The sequence below is a fragment of the Alnus glutinosa genome, chromosome 3, assembly GCF_958979055.1.
Source record: "Alnus glutinosa chromosome 3, dhAlnGlut1.1, whole genome shotgun sequence".
Taxonomy (NCBI): domain Eukaryota; kingdom Viridiplantae; phylum Streptophyta; class Magnoliopsida; order Fagales; family Betulaceae; genus Alnus; species Alnus glutinosa.
The window spans coordinates 14491752-14516281 of record NC_084888.1 but is presented as its reverse complement, the minus strand read 5'-3'; the positions used below and the strand labels follow the sequence as shown (position 1 = coordinate 14516281).

Sequence of the window (24530 nt, the reverse complement as noted above, 5' to 3'; positions counted from 1 at the left end):
TTCTCTCTCTCTCTAAAACGTTAAACTAAAATATAGAACTAAATTTTTCACCACATTAATTAGCGTCGTTTGAATAATAAACGACACCAAAAAAAAAAAAATTGAATTTAGTGTCGTTTATTGTTTAAATGACACTAGATTTAGAGCCATTTTATATAAACAGCGGGCCTGCAGCACTAAACTAAATGACACTGAATTCCTAATCTTTTTATAGTGATATAACTGGATTTTACCTCGACTATGTCAGATTGTAGATCCAATCTGACCATTGACAGCCTTTCATGAGAATTCTACTACATATGATAAGCCATTTTTCATTTAAAGTTTCCCTCCTTTTGAGGTTTCATGCGACAAAGTCATGTTGGTAAGCATGACATACTGAGGAAACGTCGATATGGGATTTTCAGTAGCACACAAACTTATCAGTTATATGACATTTCGAAAATTCAGAAGCTTGATCTACTTGATGAATAGAATGTACAAATTTATTAAATAATCAATCCAAAAAAAAAAAGGTACGCAAGGACTAATAACTAGTATAATTAAGATTTTTAAAGTCGCCACATGGAGGTCCTACGAAATGGTGAGGTGGTCATTATAACTTAAGCTCGAGCTGTTTTGAAGATTGATATTCCTACTCAATCCATGGGTTGCTTTCCTTGGGCTTGGGAAGAGCTTTGGAAGGTGGGTTGACTTGATATGGTGCTTTTACCGCCACCCTGAAAAATAGGCCAAAAAAGTTTTTTTCATCAGTAAAATACAAGAAAAGAAAGGGAGCAATTCAACAACAACAACAATAATAATAATAACCAACAAAAACATTTTAAAATAATTCATTATTCGTTACCCTAAAACTATAAAAAAAAAAAAAAAAAATATGTAAAATCAGTTTATATAATTAAACCCGATATGCAATAATTTTTTTGTGGTATAAAAATATTTTGAGACATTCATGTAGTATGCAAAATTAATAAATAGATCCCTATACTCAATTTTTATATATAAAAAAAAAAAAAATTAGATCAAGTTTAGTGCATGGACCTATTTATTAATTTTATGAAGCTCTCAAAACATTTTTATGTCACAAAAAATTTATTCCAAATCAATATAATCACAAATTACTGATTTTACAATTTTTTTTTTTTTTTTTTTTTTTCCAAAAATCCAACTAAGCCCCTTGAACCTAGGGGTGTTGAAAATGTTGAAAACCCAACATCTGACTGAGCCGACCTTCCTTGACTTTTGTGTAAAGTCGACATATAAATAAGATTTATAATGATCAGAATTTACCAAAGAAGAAAAAGAAGAAACAACAAAGAAGAAGAAAGGGGGAGATCGCCTCTATAAGAGTGCTTACCTATCCTTCCTCTTCTCCAAGAACCGGTGAAGTGAAGCTCTTCTTGCAATTGGCAAATCTAAAAATTAGGAAAAAAAACAAAAAATTTTAATACAAAATACAAATCTCTCGAAACCCATCATTAACATGCAACTCCTCTTAAATTATTCAGACAAGACAAGAAAATTACCAGAACCAATAGTTTGAGATTGTTGTTGAAGGCGTTGTTGGGTGGTATTCCTTTGGGACGAGGCTGCAATAAAACTTCCTGAATTTACTTTGTCCATGCCAAAAGTATAAGAGCATCCCTTTCTGGCCAAAGCCATGATCTCCCTTGCCTTGTCGGCCTGAAAGTCGTTGAATACTAGTACTTGGCCGATGTAAAAAATAGTCATCTGGGCTGTTACAGACTCCTTGATCCCCGGTTTCCTGAAGCAATAAAAAATACTTATAATTTAGCAACAATTTTGTTAAAGGATTAATGCTCGGATATTTCATGCAAGTTTTATGCTTGAGCTATGTATGTGCACGTGCTATAAGTTTTTATTTCTCGAATATATACTCTCGTATAATTCTAACAATTTTTTTTTTTTTTTTTTTTTTTGTTTAAAAAAAATTAACCATAGAATCTATTTTTCTACATGTGGGCCCTAAATATCTAATGAGATATGTTAGCTGGACAACATTTTGCACAACAATGCTGATGTTTTCAGCATTTTCATATTTTTTTTTTAAAAAAAATGCTGGACACATCAGCGTTGTGCAATCCTTATATAAGAGTTGTGTAAATAACATATCTTATATTCAATAGTTAATTTCAAAAAAGTTGTAAAGTTGTAAATGTATCATATATCGTTTGATAAACAAGTTGTATCGTATTAACTCAATCCGACCCGACCAACATAACCATTAATAAATCAGCTGTATTAGGTTGACCCAATCACGATCAATCCATTTGACATATTATTTGAAAAAAAAAAAAAAAAAGAGACTCAAATAAATAAATAATTAAATTTCTTATTGAAAACATAATTTCTTTGGGAGACTCTAAAAAAGAGCTAAAAGAAAGTTTTAATGAATTTTTTTTGCAATAAGGTTAAAAGAAAAAATAAAATCTGATTTTATAATTATACAAATTAAACGGGCCACCAAGTTAAGTGCGTTGACCCATGATTAACCCGTTTACTAAACATGTTAATTTGGGTTCGCAGGTGTATCTAAAATTGCAGTTTAGTGCCAAAAGTAGGGGATCTTCAGTAATTTCAGACGACTCTAGACATGCATATATGAAATTTGAGCAAAAGTATATATATGCTTCGAACTAACCCATGCGTATCTAAAGTTAAAAATAAGTTCATGTTTCTTAATTTCATACATATATATATAGGCCGGAAACCACAAATGGCTGCATATATACCTGAAATCAGCCTTACTAGAAGCCATGTCGCTCGAGTTTGAGGGATCGAAACAACCAAACTGTTGAAGAAAATCCGTGGATTGCGCATTTGAAGGAGACACGGTGTTTTGTCTCAAAGCCTCAGCTGAATTTTCCATGTTTATTAATAAATCCATAGTGGTTGCCGCTGGCAGATCAGATGTTTCGGGTTTTTCTGAAACGTGGCAAGACAAACTATGAGACAATTTGTTCGATCCAACAGTACTACTTCTTGTAAGTCAGGCATATTATATTTGTTGATACGATTTCTACCTTGGTGACGTGGCAGCCTCAGGTTCTCCCCTTCGCCTATAACCTGCAACAAAGCAAAGACCCGCCGGGGTTGGCCGGCGGAGCCTCCTCTGACGCCCAAGTCAGTCGAAGTGTGAGAGGGAGAGAGTACGATGCTTAATGTTAGATTGGATCCATACCTCTTAGATGATAGGTATATATATATACTCCACTTTACTGTTGATGAATAGCAAAAAGTCTTGTTAGTGTACAGTGTGAATAGTGACCGGTAAGGTGTGAAGATGCTAGGCATGGTGCTACATGCTGATTTCTTACCTGATTTGACAAGTACTAAGATCCTAATAAATGCTAAGGATCCTGGTGATTCCCGACCAACCATATAATACCGAGACCTTTTTCATTCCCGACCAAGCCTACCTTCCCGACCAAATGTACTGCCCGAGTAATCACTCCTGACTGAGTGTAGTCCGACACGTGCACTACCCGAGTGGGGAATAATTATTCCCCAACAGTTACCCCCCAATTCGCTTATCTCTTACTCGAGATAAAGAGAATTAAGCATGGGAATCATGGAAATTGATGCTCTGAAATTCTAGAATCTCAAATTTTCGCACTTCTTGTCCCTCTTGTGATGAAGTGACTTTTGTTGAGCTTTGGTCGGATCTCCCCAGTTTCAATAAACTCCTCAAGATCTCTCGTGATAATTCCACCGACTCATGGGTGCTGAATGCATAGAGCTTATTGTAGTCTTCATGAATGCTTGAAAAATTATAATCAGCTAGCTCTTACTAGGTAGAGGGGGGTGCCCTGAGCTCTGAGTGTGCTTCTTGACCGACCACCCTACTCGACCACCCCCAACCCTTTTTATAACCTCGGGTTAAGAGGACATCTCGGGAATGCCAGGCTCAAGGAGCCACCTTAATGGCGTGTGCTAATGTGATCTTCTAGTGCGCTGGGGATCCGACGTACATGTGATCTCCAACTCTTGGTCCTGATATGATTAAGGGAGTACGCAGAGTTTTTCTATCATCAGGAAAGGTGCGTCCTCCTTCACGTCTCTTGTCTTGTGGATTTTCGACCGACACCAAAGTTGCTGATTCCGAGAATGTTTGCGTCTTTTAGACTTCCTGCCGTGGAAATTGTTCTTTAAATAAACATTTGCTTCATTTGCCGAGAATCGTGATGCGTCTTCAACAAAAGTTTCGGCGAGTTGAAATTCGAGGGAGAGGCTGACTAGCCTATCCGAGCCGTCCCTTATCCGAAGGAGACAATCAAGCCAAGCTGATTCCGTCTGCACCAGTTTAGGCCAAGGGCAGCCTATCATCTGTGCCACTAGAAATCCGAAGTGTTGTCGTGCTCTCGAAATGTCATGCGGATCTCCTCTCTACCCCCCCATATCCAAGGAGGGAAGGTATTTAAATTATTTCTTTATATATGAGGAAATAACTGTCCAGATCCACAATCACCCCCCTTTTTTATCCAAAAGGGGATAGTTCCCGAGGATACCTTTCTATCCGAGAGAGAAAAATCTGTAGTACCAAAGCGAGGTGATAGATTTTCAAGGATGAACAATTTTGTTAATCGCCTCATGAAGTGTCTCTCGGAGGCCATGTCACTTTTCTTATCCAACAAAGATCTCCTCACTCGAGGAGAAGTTTTTCCGCCTCCTCATCTAAGGGAGACTCCCTTTTGCCGCTTTTACAACTAAAGCTTGAATGTCAATGGTGCCTGGTCTTCAAATTTTACCGTAGGGGACGTCTTCCCATGATGGTCTGTCACAGAGGTTGGGCTCCTTATTGTGCCCTTTTTTTTTTTTTTTTTTTTTTTTTTTTTTTTTCTGAGGTTATGCTCCTCATTGATTTTTTACCGAGGTTATGCTCCTCATTGATTTTTTACCGAGGTTATGCTCCCCATTGATTTTTAACCGAGGTTATGCTCCTCATTGGTTTTTTATCGAGGTTATGCTCCTCATTGATTTTTTACCGAGGTTATACTACTCATTGATTTTTTATGTCTTGCGAAGAAGGTTTCCTGCAAATAGAACCTGTTAGCAAATGAAATTTTAACTAATTTACCTCTGAGAGAGTGTGTGTATATAACCAACAGTCATCTGGAGCCGTCACCGAACGAGAATTGTCCTGGTCCACGGGAGGGTGATTGATCTGGGTTCCTGTGACGTTCCCTAGGATATCACAAAGCTAGATGACTGTTTAGCCTCCACCCGATAAAGAGAACAACCTATTGTGTGCATAATGATTATCCGAGCAGAAATTGCCGAAATGTCTGTAAGTAGTCCCATAACTGGTAGCTTGTGCAACACTTTGCAGGAGCAATCAGTCCCCTCTACAACTTTGGTGCCACCTTCTTACCCGAAGGAGGCCCCCCTTTTCTAAGGAGGAATTTTACGACTACCCCTTGAGCACATTTTCTTTGGCACTTGGAGAAGCCGAAATGTCAGCGCATAAATCTTCGTAGAATCTGCATATTGCTAGTAATGCATGTAAAGATGTGTGCTCTTTTCCGAAAAGGGGAAACTAACAAGTTAGCATGAGATAAGCAGGTCTTTAGCTAATATTCCCCCCTCAATAACTATGGCAAATGTACAAATTTGCCTAAGTTATTTACCGAGGGTGCATCAATAAATCTAAATTACTTTCTTTGGGCAACCGAATTTTTCCTCAAAGATGACTCAACACATTTTAGAGATTGCTGAGAACAAGGAAGACTACAACAAGTATTCCAAGTCTGTCTCTGAGATTCTCGTGATAACTGAACTTACCCCCTTGAACCGAGGAAGGATAAGATAAAATTTTATTCCAAGTTACCCCCTATCCGAGTGAGGGTAACCGAAAAAGTTTTATGCCGGGTTACCCCCTATCTGAGTGAGGGTAACCGAAAAAGCTTTAACTTACCCCCTTAAACGAAGGAGGATAAGAAATTTTTTGCCGAGTTACCCCCTTATCCGAGTGAGGGTAACTGAAAAAGTTTTATGCCGGGTTACCCCCTATCCGAGTGAGGGTAACCGAAAAAGTTTTATGCCGGGTTACCCCCCTATCTGAGTGAGGGTAACCGAAAAAGCTTTTAACTTACCCCCTATCCGAGGGAGGATAAGAAAAAATTTTATGCCGAGTTACCCCCCTATCCGAGTGAGGGTAACCGAAAATGCTTTAACTTACCCCCCTTAACCGAAGGAGGATAAGAAATTTTTTGCCGAGTTACCCCCCTATCCGAGTGAGGGTAACTGAAAATGCTTTAACTTACCCCCTTAAACGAAGGAGGATAAGAAATTTTTTGCCGAGTTACCCCCCTATCCGAGTGAGGGTAACCGAAAATGCTTTAACTTACCCCCTTAAACGATGGAGGATAAGAAATTTTTTGCCGAGTTACCCCCCTATCCGAGTGAGGGTAACCGAAAAAGTTTTATGCCGGGTTACCCCCCTATCCGAGTGAGGGTAACCGAACATGCTTTAACTTACCCCCTTAACCGAAGGAGGATAAGAAATTTTTTGCCGAGTTACCCCCCTATCCGAGTGAGGGTAACTGAAAAAGTTTTATGCCGGGTTACCCCCTATCCGAGTGAGGGTAACCAAAAATGCTTTAACTTACCCCCCTTAACCGAAGGAGGATAAGAAATTTTTTGCCGAGTTACCCCCCTATCCGAGTGAGGGTAACCGAAAATGCTTTAACTTACCCCCTTAACTGAAGGAGGATAAGAAATTTTTTGCCGAGTTACCCCCCTATTCGAGTGAGGGTAACCGAAAATGCTTTAACTTACCCCCTTAAACGAAGGAGGATAAGAAATTTTTTGCCCAGTTACCCCCTATCCGAGTGAGGGTAACCGAAAAAGTTTTATGCCGGGTTACCCCCCTATCCAAGTGAGGATAACCGAAAAAGCTTTAACTTACCCCCTTAAACGAATGAGGATAAGAAATTTTTTACCGAGTTACCCTCCTATCCAAGCGAGGGTAACCGAAAAAGTTTTATGCCGGGTTACCCCCCTATCCGAGTGAGGGTAACCGAAAAAGCTTTTAACTTACCCCCTATCCGAGGGAGGATAAGAAAAAATTTTATGCCGAGTTACCCCCTATCCGAGTGAGGGTAACCAAAAATGCTTTAACTTACCCCCCTTAACCGAAGGAGGATAAGAAATTTTTTGCCGAGTTACCCCCCTATCCGAGTGAAGGTAACCGAAAATGCTTTAACTTACCCCCTTAAACGAAGGAGGATAAGAAATTTTTTGCCGAGTTACCTCTCTATCCGAGTGAGGGTAATCGAAAAAGTTTTATGCCGGGTTACCCCCTATCCAAGTGAGGGTAACCGAAAAAGCTTTAACTTACCCCTTTAAACGAAGGAGGATAAGAAATTTTTTGCCGAGTTACCCCCCTATCCGAGTGAAGGTAACCGAAAAAGTTTTATGCCGGATTACCCCCCTATCCGAGTGAGGGTAATCGAAAAAGCTTTTAACTTACCCCCCTATCCGAGAGAGGATAAGAAAAAATTTTATGCCGAGTTACCCCCCTATCCGAGTGAGGGTAACCAAAAATGCTTTAACTTACCCCCCTTAACCGAAGGAGGATAAGAAATTTTTTGCCGAGTTACCCCCCTATCCGAGTGAGGGTAACTGAAAATGCTTTAACTTACCCCCTTAAACGAAGGAGGATAAGAAAAAATTTTATGCCGAATTACCCTCCTATCCGAGCGAGGGTAACCGAAAAGGCTTTTAACCGAAAAAACCGCGTTACCCCCCTTATCCGAAGGAGGATAACTTAAAATGTAAAGGGCAAGTAAAAATGCACCGTCATCTTAAAGAATTCAAGCATTGCAAAATATCATTTTCCATAAATTACCATATATTGTGAATAGGCTAAATCATGAATAAAAATGCCAAGAATAGACTTATCTCATTTCGGAACCTTGATACGTGCCGCTCGATATGTCGCCGAAAGGATCTTCGTAATATGCAACTCCAAAAAGTGGTCTCGGGAAATACCCCCTCGGGGTGCTCGCAGACTCGACACATAGGCAAGTCAGCATGTGAAGTGAACTCGGCACGTGGAGTGAACTCGGCACATGTCAAGCTCGGGGACGTGCATGAGGATCCTCAAGTTGCTTGTTCGGTATGTAGGGCAAACTCGGTATGCTTGCTCGGGATGCTTGCGCGGAATGCTTTGCTCGGAATGCTTTTCTCGGGATGCTTGCTCGGAATGCTTTGCTCAGGATGCTTGCTCGGAATGCTTTGCTCGGGATGCTTTGCTCGGGATACTTGCTCGGAATGCTTTGCTCGGGATGCTTGCTCGGAATGCTTTGCTCGGGATGCTTGCTTGGAATGCTTTGCTCGGGATGCTTGCGCGGAATGCTTTGCTCGGAATGCTTTGCTCGGGATGCTTTGCTCGGGATGCTTTGCTCGGAATGCTTTGCTCGGAATGCTTTGCTCGGGATGCTTGCTCGGAATGCTTTGCTCGGGATGCTTGCTCGGGATGCTTGCTTGGAATGCTTTGCTCGGGATGCTTGCAAACTCGGTAATAGTAAACTTGGAATATCGCAATCTCAGTATGTAGAACAAGCTCGGTATATAATCCTCGGGAAAGTGATGAACTCAGATGTGCTCAGGTTGACACTGCAATCATCAACTTTCAAGGAGATGCGGGAGCCCAAAATATCGGTACTTCGTTGGTACGAATGCTTCACTGCTGCCGTTTCCAAATCTTGTCGGCAAAGCACTTGCCGAGCAACTATTCTTGGAAGCGACAACCAGCATCTAGAGCCCAGTCATCGTTCGATCATGGTTGCAGTTGGAATACCCCCTGGACAGTGAAGGTACGTGGGTCCGCATATGTCACCCGATTGGCTCGGAATCACTCCACACCAACGTGGGCTTCCATAGTCCAGGTGAGAGTTTTAGACACAGTTGGACCCACCTACGGTGGACTCAAAGAATATCATTTCACCTTCCCCAAAATGTGTACCTGAGAAAACAGCTCAACTGAAAGCTATTGACGCCTCCACAAGCTCATACCGACTTTACCACTACTTGGGCCCGGGACTAGTCACTTGGGCCGAGTGCTTGGTGACAGCTAGAAGAGCCTGATGTTCTTGGGTAATAGAGCCCAACGTTCCATACAAGTTCAATGGGAGATTTTCCGAAGAATTGAACTTGTGTCGGGCTCCAGGCAATCCTCAAAGTGAGGCCGACTGGGAAGACCAGACCTTGGGGATAACAACTGCGGAGGACATAAGTGGTTGAGATGATTCGCTTTCCTGGTTCCCGACCGGATCCTTTTTTTTTTTTTTAAGCAATTGTCGGCATTTCCTCAACAAGAAAAGAAAACCAGACACGTAAAAGTGTTTGTTATATACCCGAGCATGCCTTCGCAACATGATCTAATACCTCTAAAGTAATTTAGCAAGTCGTTCGAGGCTTTTCTTTCTTTCGCTTTGCTTCTCTTTCTTTTTAAATGCAGTATCTCGGGCTACGCAATCACCCACATTATCTCCAACCATGCACATCTTCACCGAATAGCCAAAATAGCTATCTGCAACGCATCTTTCACAAACTGCCTTGCATCACTGAAGACACAAGCTGACACCCACATCTCAGTATTCCTTGCAAGAGCTGACTCGACAAGCCTCTAATTGCACCAAAGAGAACCGCACGCACCAATGGGCATCTCTACTAAAGAGATAGCACATCTCCCTAACTCTGTCTTTGTCCAAGTTCGAGCAACCCACTGACAAGAGCCTTGTGTAAACAGAGGTGTGTACTTCGACCCATTATCGGGCGCCGGATGTCTCACCATCTAACCAAAACATCCAAATCGAACAAGATGAGAGATCAAACCTGGATGGTGATATGCACCTGTGGGCATTTTTTTTTTACCTCCCTATCTCTGAACTAATAAAGCTATCGGCTAAGAATGAACGATAAAGCTAATCCAATAGCCAAAGAAGAAAACCTGTACCCATCGACCACACCGAGGCTGCGTCCTCACCGATTGAGCCTCTCGTAACCTTTTCACGGCTAACCCAGTTCACCAACTCGGTCTTCTCCATGGTTACTACTTCCCGAGAGGCAAAGGCTTGGAAGCAATTGCAGCTGGTTGCAAGGGATCTATACATCCTGAAGATAACAAGGCTCCGCCGGTTCCGGGTTGACAAAACTTGAGTGCGTCGTACATCACAAGAGGGGCCATAGGACTTCCATAGCCTAGACAAAGACAAGGTTAGGGGGGAAGGCGAGGTTGGCGAAGTCGGGCTTATGGGTCTGGCTATCATTCCCATGTACAGATCTACATATCTTCATCCGTATCAAGCGGTTGTGGATTCAGCGATTTCCAAAAAGTTGAACTTGTGTTGGGCTCACAATAGAGATGAATATACATAGAGTTTATTGGGCACTGTCTCGGTTGAATATGGACTAGACTGATCAACACGCTGCAGAGTTTGCTCATAGAGAATGTGGACTGGACCGACACGCTGTAGAGTTTGCTCATAGAGAATGTGGACTGGACCGACACTCTGCAGAGTTTGCTCACCGACATCATGACCCATTATTTGTAAAACTTGCAAATGAAGACAAAGGAAATCAAAGAGGGACGAGCCAAGAGGGGGAATCCATGACTGAACCACTAGTCCGGTCTGTCGAGAAGCACCGTGGGTTTACATGGGCCATGCAAATAGCTCAGAAGACCCCATGCGTAAACCAGAATTGCTCAGAAGACCCTGGGCTCTGATTGTGAGCTTTGGCATGTACATGCACATAACACCGACTGAAATCCAGAGCTGCGTGCCGACACTGACTCGGCTAGTGAACGGAACCGAGACCGAGCCCCTTGAACTGGGGGGATCCTGATGACGGCAGTATGAATCATGCCTCACAGGGAGTGATTGAGTTGAGATTTTTGAGAAGCTGAGAGAGAAGAATTGGTGTAGAACCCTTTCTTTTGATAGTTCCAAATGCCTCTTGCACCCCATACCCATTCATACCCTGGGGTACCAAGTCGAGTCCAGGTAGTGACAGTTCTGAAGACCCATTGGAGTTCCCGATCAGCTTTGCCCACTTGTAGCCTCTATTTGCCGAGAACCTCGATGTTTCCACGTGCATGCACCATGCAAACCGCTTGGGGTCCACTGGAGCCCTTTGTGTAAGTTCTAGTTGTTCGGTATTCTCATTACGTCATGTTCATCCTAGCCTTATAACCAGAGAAGACCGACCCAGTCTCGGTAATAACCTTTTGAAAATCTGGAGTCCGTTCGGGAAGGTGATACCTGTTGCCTTTGTCCCAAAATATGCCCTTTGATCGGTGATTCATCGGCCTGTCAAAAGAGTATCGAGCGGGTTGTAGAAAGCGCGAATCGCCTCGCACTCCATTTTTGTGAGTTCTTTAAGGTTTAGCAGGATCCAGCAGGCCAAACCAACATGCTTGGACGCGGAAAATAATGCCAGTGCTGAGGAGATCAAGGCCACGAACAGATTCTCCAAAGCGGTTTGTTTCTTCTTTTCTCAGACAAAATAGACAGGGAAAAAGGAACAACAACAAGATGACCGAACAGGGTGGCCAGACCTAAGAGGTAAATGCTGATGGGTGCCTCGCCAACGGGTACCTTGTGTAGACAGACTCACATTCCCCGACCTGTTGATGGGCGCCATGCGTGGTGACTTGATCCCAGGGAACGACATGTGGTCTTCGGTGACAAATGTATCAGTGCACTTCAAGCGCCACAGCATGCATTGTTGATGCTAGCTACGAGTTGTCGTCCCACTCACTGAGGCAAGGTGGGCCCAGTTCTTCACCTTTTATTTTTTAAGCCACCGACTCACCTTGACCCCCACGTAGCTTCGACCAAAACCCCATCTTCGGGTTTTTGCTTTCGTAGCAAAAAGGAAAGCTGAATAGGAGGTTTTTTATGAAGATGAATCTGATGGCTGTGAACACCAATTCAATTCCATAAAAACCGATTGTCCCATATCTGTCGTGAGTGAATCTGAATCCTCGGAAATCCATCTCTGTTGGCGAGAAGTGTGCTCTGCCAGTCACCACTCTAGATTTCCTTTTGTTGTTTTTTTTTTGCAAGAACGATTAAATCGTTCCCATAGACGGCGCCAAACTGTTGATAAGATTTCTACCTTGGTGACGTGGCAGCCTCAGGTTCTCCCCTTCGCCTATAACCTGCAACAAAGCAAAGACCCGCCAGGGTTGGCCGGCGAAGCCTCCTCCGACGCCCAAGTCAGTTGAAGTGTGAGAGGGAGAGAGTATGATGCTTAATGTTAGATTGGATCCAAACCTCTTAGATGATAGGTATATATATATACTCCACTTTACTGTTGATGAATAGCAAAAAGTCTTGTTAGTGTACAGTGTGAACATTGACCGGTAAGGTGTGAATATGCTAGGCATGGTGCTACCTGCTGATTTCTGACCTGAATTGACAAGTACTAAGATCCTAATAAATGCTAAGGATCCTGGTGATTCCCGACCAACCATATAATACCGAGACCTTTTTCATTCCCGACCAAGCCTACCTTCCCGACCAAATGTACTGCCCGAGTAATCACTCCTGACTGAGTGTAGTCCGACACGTGCACTACCCGAGTGGGGAATAATAATTCCCCAACAATATTAATTAACAGTGTTCGATCTACAGAAACAGATATGGAAGATAGAGAAAGAAAACTATGTACAAAAAACAGAAGGAAAAAAGATATGGAGATAGAGAAAGAAAGAACACCTTTAGGCTCCAGTTTCCTATTCATTCCACGGCTAATATCGCCCATCCTTCCTTTCTCCTTCATGTTCTGGCTCAGGAGGTTGCATGTCTGAGCGAAATTGGACTTCTCCGTTGCCTTTCCGGTCTTCAACATGTTTGTTTGGCTAAAAAATTCAGATGTATTCTCCACAGTGCCGCTGCTTTGAAGACTTGTTTTGTTGTTACTTTGGGAAGAAATGGGGAAGGCTTGGACGCAGGGATATATATGGGCGGCTGGTCAGTTTCCTAGCATGTGCTTTGAACCTGGTTGGTCCTTAGCTGTACCATTTTTTTTTTATCTGTGGATGTGGACGTGGAATTATCTTATTATTTATTTAGACCACATGTTTTTTGCTTCAGAAAAAGAGGTGGAAAGCAAAATGATGGTAATCATATTCAAACAAACAAGTCAATGGAAGAACAAAGAGAGAAGGCATCCTTGAGATGCTTTTTCTGACACATTTACAAGATTGCCCTCAATGGACTGGGTCCAATCTGGCTCATTCCTTTCTTTATCTCTGTATCCTTCATATCTACTTTGGCCATATTAAAGATTTTAACTTAAAATTAATATCACCTATTTTGTTGTGGGTACTGAAAATTCCAAATTATTCCCATTTTATTTTTTGGCAACTAATTTTGATAAAATATTTTGAATAATATATCAATTTTGAATAAAGGAGACTAAAGTATGATTTAAAACGAGACTTGTTAAATGGAGAACCATTAGTTGTCTTCTTTGTTTTTAAGAGCTAAAAATAGTTACTCTTTCATTTGTATGAGAATATGTTTTGGATAAAAACTTGCTACAAACTCATCTGTAGTTATATTTTACAAATCAATCAAATAAAATAGTATGTGTCTTTTAGCATTTGAGAAGAATTTTATTTGCTTAATACTATTTGTTTCTAACATGTTATTTTAATATTATTAATAAGAAAATATGTGCTTCACAAACGCGTGTCATTTTATTAAACTGGTAAATAAAAATTAATTACAAATTAATTTGTAGTTAATTTATGTCCACATGTTTTCTTTAAAATAAAAATTTAAAGAAAAGTAACATTTTCATATGAGATTACTACTTTTAAGCCCAATGATTCAAATTATCATGGACATAATCCTTGTCTGGGAAATTCTTCAATGTTGGAAAGAAAATGAAAATAATATATAATTCCATCCCAATAATGATTTCAGGAAGAAATATGATCTTTTGCCGCCTTAAGACACAACTCTTAAGGGCAAGGTGGTCCCCTAGCTGCTTTAGGGGTTTTTTCCTAAAAAAAGAAAAAGAAAAGTAAAAGTAAAAGTTGACACGTGGGTAAAGGTCGTTAGAAGTTGCGTCTTGGGGTGGCAATGTATTATATCTCTTTCAGGAATTATGTTCAAAATTTTTTCTGTTAGTTTGTGATTGGCCTCATTCTGTTTGGACAAAATCACTTGTATGTAAAGATGCTGTTTAAACAGGGATTCCGCTATTCATAAGTGTTTCAGAAGATTTTGCAAGTCAGAAAAGTCGATTCCCAGCCAGCCGACTGGATGACGTGTCATCCCGTCCGGACGCTCATCTGTCCACTGTTCCAGCCGTCCAGACGACGTGCCATACCGTCCGGACGCCCGACAGACCTAGCATCATTCGTCCGGAAGACGTGGATTTCCATCCAGACCCTTCACTGTATTGAGAAGCTTCTATTCCAGCTTGCATCCGTCCGAACGTCTCAGTAGCCCGTCCGGACGACTTTCAGTGATCGATCAGCTTCAGATTTTCTTTCCAAGCTCACCTAAGGGAAGATTGATGCAACCATCTGGACGACGTGGATTCCCGTCCAGACGCGCTCATACATAAGGCAAGAATCGCAATTCAAATACAACCGCCAGGATGTCAGTCTGCTTGGTCCGGAAGTGCGTTCAACAGATATTGAAATTGCGTATTCAACTTCAACCGTTCGGACGTCTGCCTATCATGGTCCAGACGCGGGCTCATCTAATATGGAAATTGTGTGTTGAAGATTAACCGTCCGGACGACCATCCCCCTCGGTCCGGACGCGCGAAAGCCTTATATGGAAATTACTTGCAGCGGACGTGCGACCATCCGAACGACAGTGCCTCACCGTCCGGACACGGCTCTTAAACAGGAAAGATTTGTAGCGAAAATCTTGAGAATTCTGTCGTACAGTTGTCCTTCCAGAAGGCTCAGGTTCACCGTCCATACATATCACAGCAGTCGCTCATTTGAACCCTCAGCCTATATATAGAGGCCCCTGGGCATTGAGAACTGCAAAAATTCGGTATTGAATTCCTTCAGAGCTTAGAGAGTTATTTTGTGAAGTTATTGGAGCTGATTTGTTCTCTCTCAAGCCATTGTAAGTGTGCTGTTGCTTCGCTACAACTGAAGTCTATCTTAGGGGTTCGTGTAAAGACCAAGAAAATAAATAGGGAATTTAACATTTAATAAATTATATTTATTTAGTAGGATGAGACTAATAATAAATCCTAAGTAGATAAATTTATATGATTGGAATAAAATGGGTTTAAGACAAAGTAATATAATTAGAATAAGAAATAATACTAATGAGTCATTGGGTAATAAATAACTAATTGTATGGGTAAAATGTAGTTAGATTAAAAAGGAGGCTAGAGATTAATTATCAAGAGATAGAATAAATATTAGGTGACATTGCAGTAATTTTATAGAAGATGAAACCTTAAAAAAAAAGGGAATCTATCATGTGTGTAATACCCGGGAAAGACACCTTACTTAAGTTATTAAGATATGTGCATGAGTACAAGGCTTAAGAATTGTTATATAGTCTAATAAAAATTATGTATTTATGCATGTAAAGAAATAGATCAGTAAAGTTGAAATCGATCGAGCGACTTTCTGGTCGATCGAGCGATTATAGGTCGATATCGATCGATCGACTAAGTTTCGATCGAGCGATTTTATCCAGTGCGACGCAGCTTACTGGTAAACAGCAGAGAAGTGATTTTCTACCTTTGATTTTGAACCCATTGCTTATGGACGGCTCCAAATGATTGAAACTTATTTAGTTAGCCTAAGTTAGCTTAGTTTGGTTGAAATTGAACTAGATATGGTGGTACAATTTAATCATGACACTAGATATGGAAGAAAATCTAATCTTGGATATTAGATGATCTTGCATGGATATTTCTCTCTCTTGCGGTCAAAGATCCGACCATTGGAAGAATTTGTGCTGGATTGATCTTAGCCATTCGAAGTTATTATATATAGCATGCATGGGACATCAAAAAACAACCTAAGCTCTCCCCATACCACTCACGTAAGCTCTTCTTCCCTTCACTGTTTTGGTGCTGAATCTCCCATGGAAAATCTCTCTCATTCTTCTGTGAAAGCCAGCACTTATAGCCAGAAATGAAGCCTTAAATCTCCTCTTGTTTCTCAACAAAACACTAGAAATCAGCATCTGAAATCTCTCTCTGATTCTAGCTCAAAAACCAGCAACTTCCAACTCATTTCAAGCACTTTGTTTTGGAGTTAGACCCCTTCCTTCTATCCAACCTGTTGGGTGCGAATTTTGGTAAGTAAATCTTCCTTTCTACTCTCTAAATTCAGTATGTGTTCCCTAGAATCATGGGTAGTTTCTCCTCTTAAAAGAATTACACTCATGAAGCTTTAAACAAGCAAGATAGTAGCTTTGCTTTAATACTTTTGTGTGGGAATGAGTTGCTGAAATATAGGAGTTTTGATTAATGAAAAGGAATGTGTGAAGTGAATGTGTGTGTGTTGTATGCTGGAATTCCCTGCATGAATGAGAATATTAAAGTATAAACTTAGTAAGTAAGTGTATATGGGTATATGGCTAATGTGTGTGTGTGTGTAGAAAGTATTATTTTGGCTACATATGGGTATGAATGGTAGTTATATATCAACATACTAGTTGGAGTTAATGACTAGTAAAAGAGGATGTCTTAGTTTCATTATTCAATAACCTAAGATGGCATTCAATATCTTGATTAAGAGAACCAAAAACGGAAGTATTAGGACAACGGTTAAAATGATACTTTAAGGATAAATATAGTAAACATATTGTAGCATCTTTTCACTAATTTAGTATTACTATATGATAGGAATTATGCAGTTATAAAGACTTTTGGAGCAGAAACTAGTAAGTATCTCTATACTTATTGAGGACGAAGCTGGTTGACTTTTCCTATAATATTATGTTTACTGTTTTATTTACTTGTTTGCGCATGTGGTTTTGCATATTTTATTATTTCTAATAACAAGCTGTTGGATCACGATCCACAGTGGGTACGTGAGGCTTCACATGAGTTCCAAGGTTCTCAGTGAATGAGGAGGTACCTGAAAAGAATAATAAATACAAAAACTGGTGTACCAAGGTCACCAGGGAAACCAAGGTTTCCAGGAGCCAAGGCTCCCAAAGATTATAATTAAAAGTTAAGTGAGGAAACCAAGGTTTCAAATAACATGCTAACCGTGCCAAGGCCAATAGAGTAGTGAAAAAAGGGAAATACCTAAAACTGTACACTTAAAACTGTCATTGCCTTATGATTACGTTTATGTTCACTTTATGTCTATGATTCGCGATCATAGATTATATTTTGTATATACATGTGATTATATGGCCATTGCATTGTGTTGCATTAATTAAATAAATCAGCACTCATATTATTATTGGAAACAGCGGACTCACTTTAGTGTTTATGTTGTTTTCTTCTCTTTGTATGGTATTTGTAATAGTTCAGGCTATGAAGAAGAAGAGGATTATCAGGACTATCCTGACACATAGATGGTTCCTAGTTCAGTTTTTGTAAGGCTGGATAGCCTACCTTTTGGGACTACCCTGTTGTAGTTCATTAGCCTAACTTAAGACAGTACTTATAATTCTCCAGTTATATGTAGATATTCGACTTGTATAATTATCTAGCCCTGTGAGCCATGACTGGTATTACTGTTTGTATAATTATGCTGACTGGCTTATTATATATTTTGAGGTATTTCAGTAGTAGCTCTGAGGTGTCAACCTATTCCCAATTTATATTACATTTATTCCGTTGCTAATAATTATCTCTGATAAGTTAGTAATGTCTTGTGGAAATTCGAAAAATTTTCACTTACGCTTTTTGTAAAAGCGGGGCGTTACAATGTGCCACTGGTCACATGTTTGTTGACTATGGAGGTATCTTATCTCTTGGTTTTGATAAAAGAGATAAAAACAAAATAAAATTTGGAAAAGAAAAGAATGGGCAAGCCCATTTTCGAAAAAAAAATTCCCCCTCCCCCCCTTTCATTCACGCACACACATATCCATCTCCCCCCTTCATCCTTATTTCCTTTCTTTTCCCTATTTTTCTCATTTCTCCTCTCCTTTACCATACACCCACATACCCATGAAAGAGAGGGCTACCGTGTGGAGGAGAGTTGCCGTGGGAGAGGATTACCGGCTGGAAAAGGAAGATCCAGCCACGTTGCAGCCCAAGAAAAAGAGAGAAGAAGAAGAAGAGATAGGAGATCCGGCCATTGGGCTTTTATGGGGGTAAATTTCTAGCCTTTCTTCGTGTTTCTATGTTACCCATTGTTTATAAAGCACGAAAATCATGTGAATAGTTTGAGATTTGTTTAGATTCGGATTTTAGGTTAAAATGGTAATGGGTTTCAGTTTTTAGGAGGTTATTGTAGATTTTTTTGGGTGAAAACCAAATGGGTATTGTTGAGAATTTCTTGGATTTGCTTTGTAAACCGAATGGGTTCCATTTGGTTTGATTTAGATTGAAATCGTGGATTTTGCTTAAGATGGAAATTGAGGGTTTTATGGTGAGTTTGGAAGGGGATGGCCGAATGGTGTATATCTTTTGGGGTTTTGGTTTTTATTGATTTTAGCTTGTGTTTAATGCTTTATTGTTGATTGTTGGAATTTTAGATGGATTTCCATGGGATGGACTGAGTGGGTGGTCCTCTTGGGGTCTTGGATTTTGGTGTTAGATGTGACAAAGTCTCGACAAATTTGATGTTGTATTTTTGGAGCTTAGCTTAGTGATTGATAGTTTGAGTTTGAAGAGTGTATGGGCTAATTTGGATGGGTGTTTTTAGTGGAACCCAAATCTGGTTTTGGGTTGGTGATTTGATGATGTTGGTTGTTAAGTTAATGGAGGTTTATTTTGGTAGCTCATGGTTAATGCCTTGGGTAGAATTATGAGTGGAGAATAAGAGAAAAGAGTAAAACAAATAATTAGTAAAAATGGGAGTATATGGAAATAAAGTGTAATAAGGGTCATTAAGTTAATAGCTTAAGTAAGATAAAGGGGTAATAATGATAAAAAAGTGAATGGATAGTGTCACAAGTGAATAAATTATAAATGGATATGAAGGAAATACAAGGATTAATGGAGTTAGTCAAATAAACATAAATAGTGAGTTAAATGTTGAAATATAAACATAATTAATATTGGAATAAAGTTCATAAGAACTATGGATTATTAATAAATCAATTATTAGCATAATGTTTAGTTTTGAGTCTAGGTATGTGCCTCAAGTTTTAGTAATGAATATATTATAAATGTGATTATAATCTAGTTTAATATGAGTTATTAAATTAGTATGTTAAATAAGATTAAAGTCTTAAATCTAAACTACTTGGAAAGTTAGAAACTAATAAGAATAAAATATTAGATGTAGTGATTAAGGTTAAAAGAACATAGAGTTGTTATGTCCAATACAATCTTAAGTAAATAAGTATACATAAGTGGGGGAAATACATAATAAGCTCTGGAGTCATTTGGTAAATGTAATTGAATGATTAATGTGTTTACCTATGTAATATGAAACCTCTAACTGCGTTAGGAGACTATGTTTAACTTAATAAGCCTTTTATGCATATATGTACCTACATATATATATTGACCGAATACACATAGTTAGCCTAAGTGGATAAGAAAATTATAAGACTTAATTGATAATAATGATAATAATGATAATAAGGTGACTAAGTACCTAATTCACCAATCCGTGTACACATGATATTTATGTGTATCAATTGATTAGGTTTAAGCGTTGTATGTGTATATGTGTGTGTATATATATATATATATATATAGAGTTAAATATATATTGTTAACTTAGTAAATAAATAACAAGCCATAAAAGGATTAACGATGATAATGTGACGAAATAATAATAAGTAGGCAAATAAAATAGTAAACGCGACTTAAAAATAATAAGCGAAACAATTATGAACCTATAACCAATGGTTAACCCAATGGTAGGCAAGGTACTTTGTTGGCTTTAGAAGCGAGTAAAGCGACGTGTGAGCACACGGGTAGTTTATGTGTCATAGAGTATATGTTCAATAGCATAGTTTAACGTCATAAATATTTGCAGGCATGTGTCGTGATTGGAAACTTCATCGTGTTCTCCAATCTAGAGTTCAAGTAACTAGAACACGGGAGAAATGTTTGAGTCAAGAGTCCAATGCAGCCAAGGTGAGTATTCTCCTCACTGAGAAGTATTATTTTCATAAATGATGAATTGCAAAATATATATTGTTTTACAAACCTGAACCAACTGTATGTTGATTATGAATTGTTTTGGATGATTTGAGTACTTTTGAGTATATTGAAAATATGATGATGTTTTGAAGTATGGATATGATATGTGGAGTTTAAATGAATGGAGTCACTATATGTTATGGTTGAGAGTTTTGAAAACTATGATTGCGATGGAACATGAATAGGATTTTAGAATGAGTTAAATTATGCAAATTGTTTAAGAAATGACATGTTAAATAGTTTACGTTTTTATAAAGAAAGCATGTGTTAAAGGCATGATTCATGAAATGAAATGTATATTGATTTAAGGCATGATGCATATGCATATGAACGCTAAACGTGCATCGAAGTGAGGCTCATAGCCCACGGGAAACAATGCTTGGATTAAGTTCCATGATGCTTGGGGTAACCCATGATGCTTGGATTAATTTCCATTATGCTTGGATTAATTTCCATGATGCTTGGGGTAACCCATGATGCTTGGATTAATTTCCATGATGTGCATTGCATAATCATTTATAGCATGGTTTTGATGAGTGATGTTTTTATACTATGAGCAGTTTTGCTATACGTATTGGTATGCATAAGAGTTTTAATGAAAAAGAGCTTATGTATATTTCTATCGGATAGTTGCATGATTTAAATGCCATTGATTTCTAACGTAAGGATTATGTGAACCTAAGCAAATAAACCTTAAAGTATTATCGTAGGTGAGGTCGTACGTAGTTGTTTCTACAACAGAACTTCTACGCATAATCTTAGCTGCTAAGTATGTTCAAATGTTTTCTATTAGACGGTGTGTGCTATATCAGCTATGGGGGTTTTCAAACAAAAGTTTTGAAAATTGGTGGCTGTTATAGTATACGCATGACAAAAAAAAAAAAGAAAAAAGAAAAGTTGGTTCTTTGCGAAAACTCAGTGAATAGTATACTTCTGAGGTCTTAGTGTATTTATTTATGCTAAGACGGTGGGCTCATAATTCCACCTATACGGATGTGGCAAACCCCCACAACTGTATAGATGTTCTTTGGCTGTAGGTACTACAGTCGTGGTTGAGGGTGTTGTAGATATGCACTTGAGATATTATGACCGAAGCTCGCCGCGACGGTCGTAATTGCTGGACCACAGTTGTCCACTATTTTATAGGTTTTGTTTATGGCTCGGGACGCCTGTGTCACTTGTTATTGTATAAGCCATTCCTGTTGTATAAATATTATATTGATAAGACTTAAACATATAGATGTTAAATGGCTCTGTATTGTAAATAACTTGTAATAGATGAATAAGCTATGCTTTCCGCTATTCAGGTTTATGTTTCCGCTGCATAGTTAGCTATATGTTATACTTTGATTTACCAAGTGTATATATTATGGGATATATACAATATGTTGGCTTTGCAACATATCGTCGTGCCACTGTGAGGACTCGTTTATGTTTGTATATAAAAAAAAAAAAAAAAACGGGTCGTCACAGTTCGCCCTAAGATAAAGGATTCCATTGAAGACCTCTTCGGGTAGGAAACCTGGTTAGGAGGCGTTCGTGTTGGGTTACATGTTAGAAAGCAAGGTACGACCACTACATCAAGGGTATGTGAGTGTTACTATCTTGTATCTAGTCTTGTCTTCTGAATAGTGGATATCCTTGGTTTGGCTGCCTTGAAGTCGTTAACAAAAATTCTTGTGTTGTTTATTTTCCGCATTGTTTATTTTTGTTAAGACTTTGTGCACACACTTGCTATTTATGTTAGAAGTCAATTTCATTTTTCAGCTTCTAACCTTATCATGAGGTTTGATATGTTAGATTCAATCTTGGCAGGATCTTGTAATCATATGCGTGTCTGTAATGGGTTTTGTCACCGAATGACCAAATAGAAAGTTTGATAGGTTTTAGTTGACTCATTCGGTATCCAAAACATGTCTTTTACATTTTATATCTGAAAAATAAAGAGACTTCTAATTTAATTGTGCATGTACAATGTGTAACAAAATATTGTAAATGCGGAATTTAAATGACACAAATATTTTGTTAACAAATTGGAAACTCAATTAAGAGAAAAACCACTTTATGGTAGCTAAACCTAGGAAACCTACTATTCAGAAGATAGAGCTCATAACAAGACAGTAACACTCACATACCCTTATGCAGCGATCGTAGCGTGCACTCTAACACATAACCCAACGTGAACGCTTCCCAACCAAGTCACCTACTTTAAGGGGTCTTCAATGAATTCATTTACCATAGGCCTCTTCCCTAAGATAGACTTCAACACGAGCACAACAACAGCACTACGACAATAGCTTGAGAGCAAACTGATCAGCACAGTAACTCCTAAATTATACTCTCTAAGCTCTAAAGAATTCAATACCGAATTCTTACAAATTACATGCCTAGAAGCCTCTATTTATAGGCTACAGAAGACCTAAATTGAGTCTGGAATGATTTTCTCTTGACGGAATCTGGACGGTAGCCAAGAGCGTCCGAACGGACAACTGTGCAACCGACTTTCCAAAAGCGTTGATATTCTTTCTTGAATAGGGAAGCGTCAGAAGGGTGTTGCCCTAGTGTCCGGACGGTTGCACTTCAGCTGCACGTAATTTCCATAATAAGGACGTCCAAACGGTGTAGACCTGTCCTCTGAACGGTTGAAAATCTTCTCTACGTCTTGCCTTATCAAGGATAGCGTCCGAACAGTTGCAGCTATCTTCCCATATCTGTGTTTGTGAAGGAATCTTTTTACTTGTCGAACACTAAATGGCATCCGGACGTGTTGCTGAGATGTCTGAATGGATGAAACCTTGAACAGTTCGAAGCTTTTGGACACTGATGGGAGTCCGGATATTATAACCACGTTGTCCGGACAGATGTTGCTTGATAGATGAGTGTCCGGATAATTGATAGGGATGTCCGGACGGATGCAAGGGATTCAACTTCTCTGTCTTAAAATCCGTGCAGAATCTTCTTGAAGCACAAAATCGACATGTAGACTCTGAATATAAACAGCATCCCGGATTTAAAAGCAACTTTACATAGAAGTGATTTTGTCCAACAGAATGCAACCAATCACAAACTAACAAACTTCCTCTTTGGCCATTCTGGAACAAAAATCACTTGACCGATTAAAAAAAAATCCCAGTCCAAAACAAAAAATACTCCCCTTTTTTGTCTCAAAAGGACAAAGGGTAAAATAGAGCATAAGAAAATCCAGCAAATAAAATTACTCCCCCTTAATGTCTTTGCAAGACAAGGGTAAACAAAGAAAATTAATCCAGAGATATAAAAATATTACAATAATCCAAAATAGAATAATAAAAAATGTCTCAAAATAAGTCCAACACAACACAAAAAAAAAAAAAAAAAAAATCCTCCTCAGCAAGGGTAGGATGATCCTCGTCATCACGAGCCGGATGATGGTGCTGGAGACACTCCTGGATATCCAGTTGGCACTACTCCACACGGAGGTTAATAGAGTGAACCACCCGTTGCATCGAACTCATACCTCCATGAAGTGACTCTAGAGAATCTAGAATCTGAGTCAAAACCACATCAAACTGGGGAGGCAGAGGAGTTGTCTGTGAAGATGATGCTACAACAGGCATCTCAACATGAATAGGAGGAGGATGAGGAGCTTCATCTTGTCCTTCATGCCTCAGCTGACATTTGACTTCATCAGGGTCTGATTGCCGAGGGGGTCCTGTATCTTCATCTTGGGCTCTCCAGAGATATCTATACCAGACTAAATGATAATTTGCGTGATCAAGCATGCAAAAGGAAGTCCTGTAGTATTCTCATCTCAGGCCTCCAGCATAATATTGAGGATATGCTTGCACAAGCAAAAGGGTAACCTCATAATAATGGCATATAAGAACTGAGCCCTCTTCTGAATCAGATCACCCCTACGAATAGTAGGCTAGAGATTATACTGGACAATCTTCGCATGCAAGCGGTGCGAGGGAGAAAGGCACCGATTCTAATATTTGTGGCTCGCTCCTCGCCCTGTGGAATAGCATTAAAGAACTCCCTGAGATCCTCCAAAGTGGGAGCCTCCACAACCTCATTAAATGGGCTGGTGGAAATATGAAGCACTGGTACACCAATAATCCTGCTGATGACCTATGGATCAATCTGAAGCACATGCCCCTCTACAATAGACTGAAGGACAATGCCACTGTTCTTATCCTGCACAACCTCCAGATGCGTATAGAACTCTTTGGCCA

The 24530-nt window shown here is 39.5% G+C and overlaps 1 protein-coding gene across 1 annotated transcript; it reads right to left on the bottom strand.

Moving 5' to 3' along the window:
• Nucleotides 1-460: 460 nt before the first annotated feature.
• On the bottom strand, nt 461-12984 carry LOC133863831 (protein TIFY 10A-like). Its single transcript, XM_062299942.1, has 4 exons — nt 12750-12984; nt 2754-2946; nt 1527-1765; nt 461-1415 (listed from the first exon to the last, which is right to left on the bottom strand). The coding sequence occupies exons 1-4, from the start codon at nt 12880-12882 to the stop codon at nt 1354-1356; spliced, it is 627 nt and encodes a 208-aa protein (XP_062155926.1). The 5' UTR covers nt 12883-12984; the 3' UTR covers nt 461-1353.
• Between the last annotated feature and the right edge of the window lie 11546 nt (nt 12985-24530).

Excerpts from the sequence above, each read along its gene's own strand:
- LOC133863831 (XM_062299942.1), bottom strand. The coding sequence starts at position 12,882 with ATGTTGAAGACCGGAAAGGCAACGGAGAAGTCCAATTTCGCTCAGACA. Across the intron at positions 2,947-12,749 it reads TAGGAAACTGGAGCCTAAAG|AAAAACCCGAAACATCTGAT; the intron begins GTGTTCTTTCTT and ends GCCACGTTTCAG. Across the intron at positions 1,766-2,753 it reads TCTAGTAAGGCTGATTTCAG|GAAACCGGGGATCAAGGAGT; the intron begins GTATATATGCAG and ends TTATTGCTTCAG.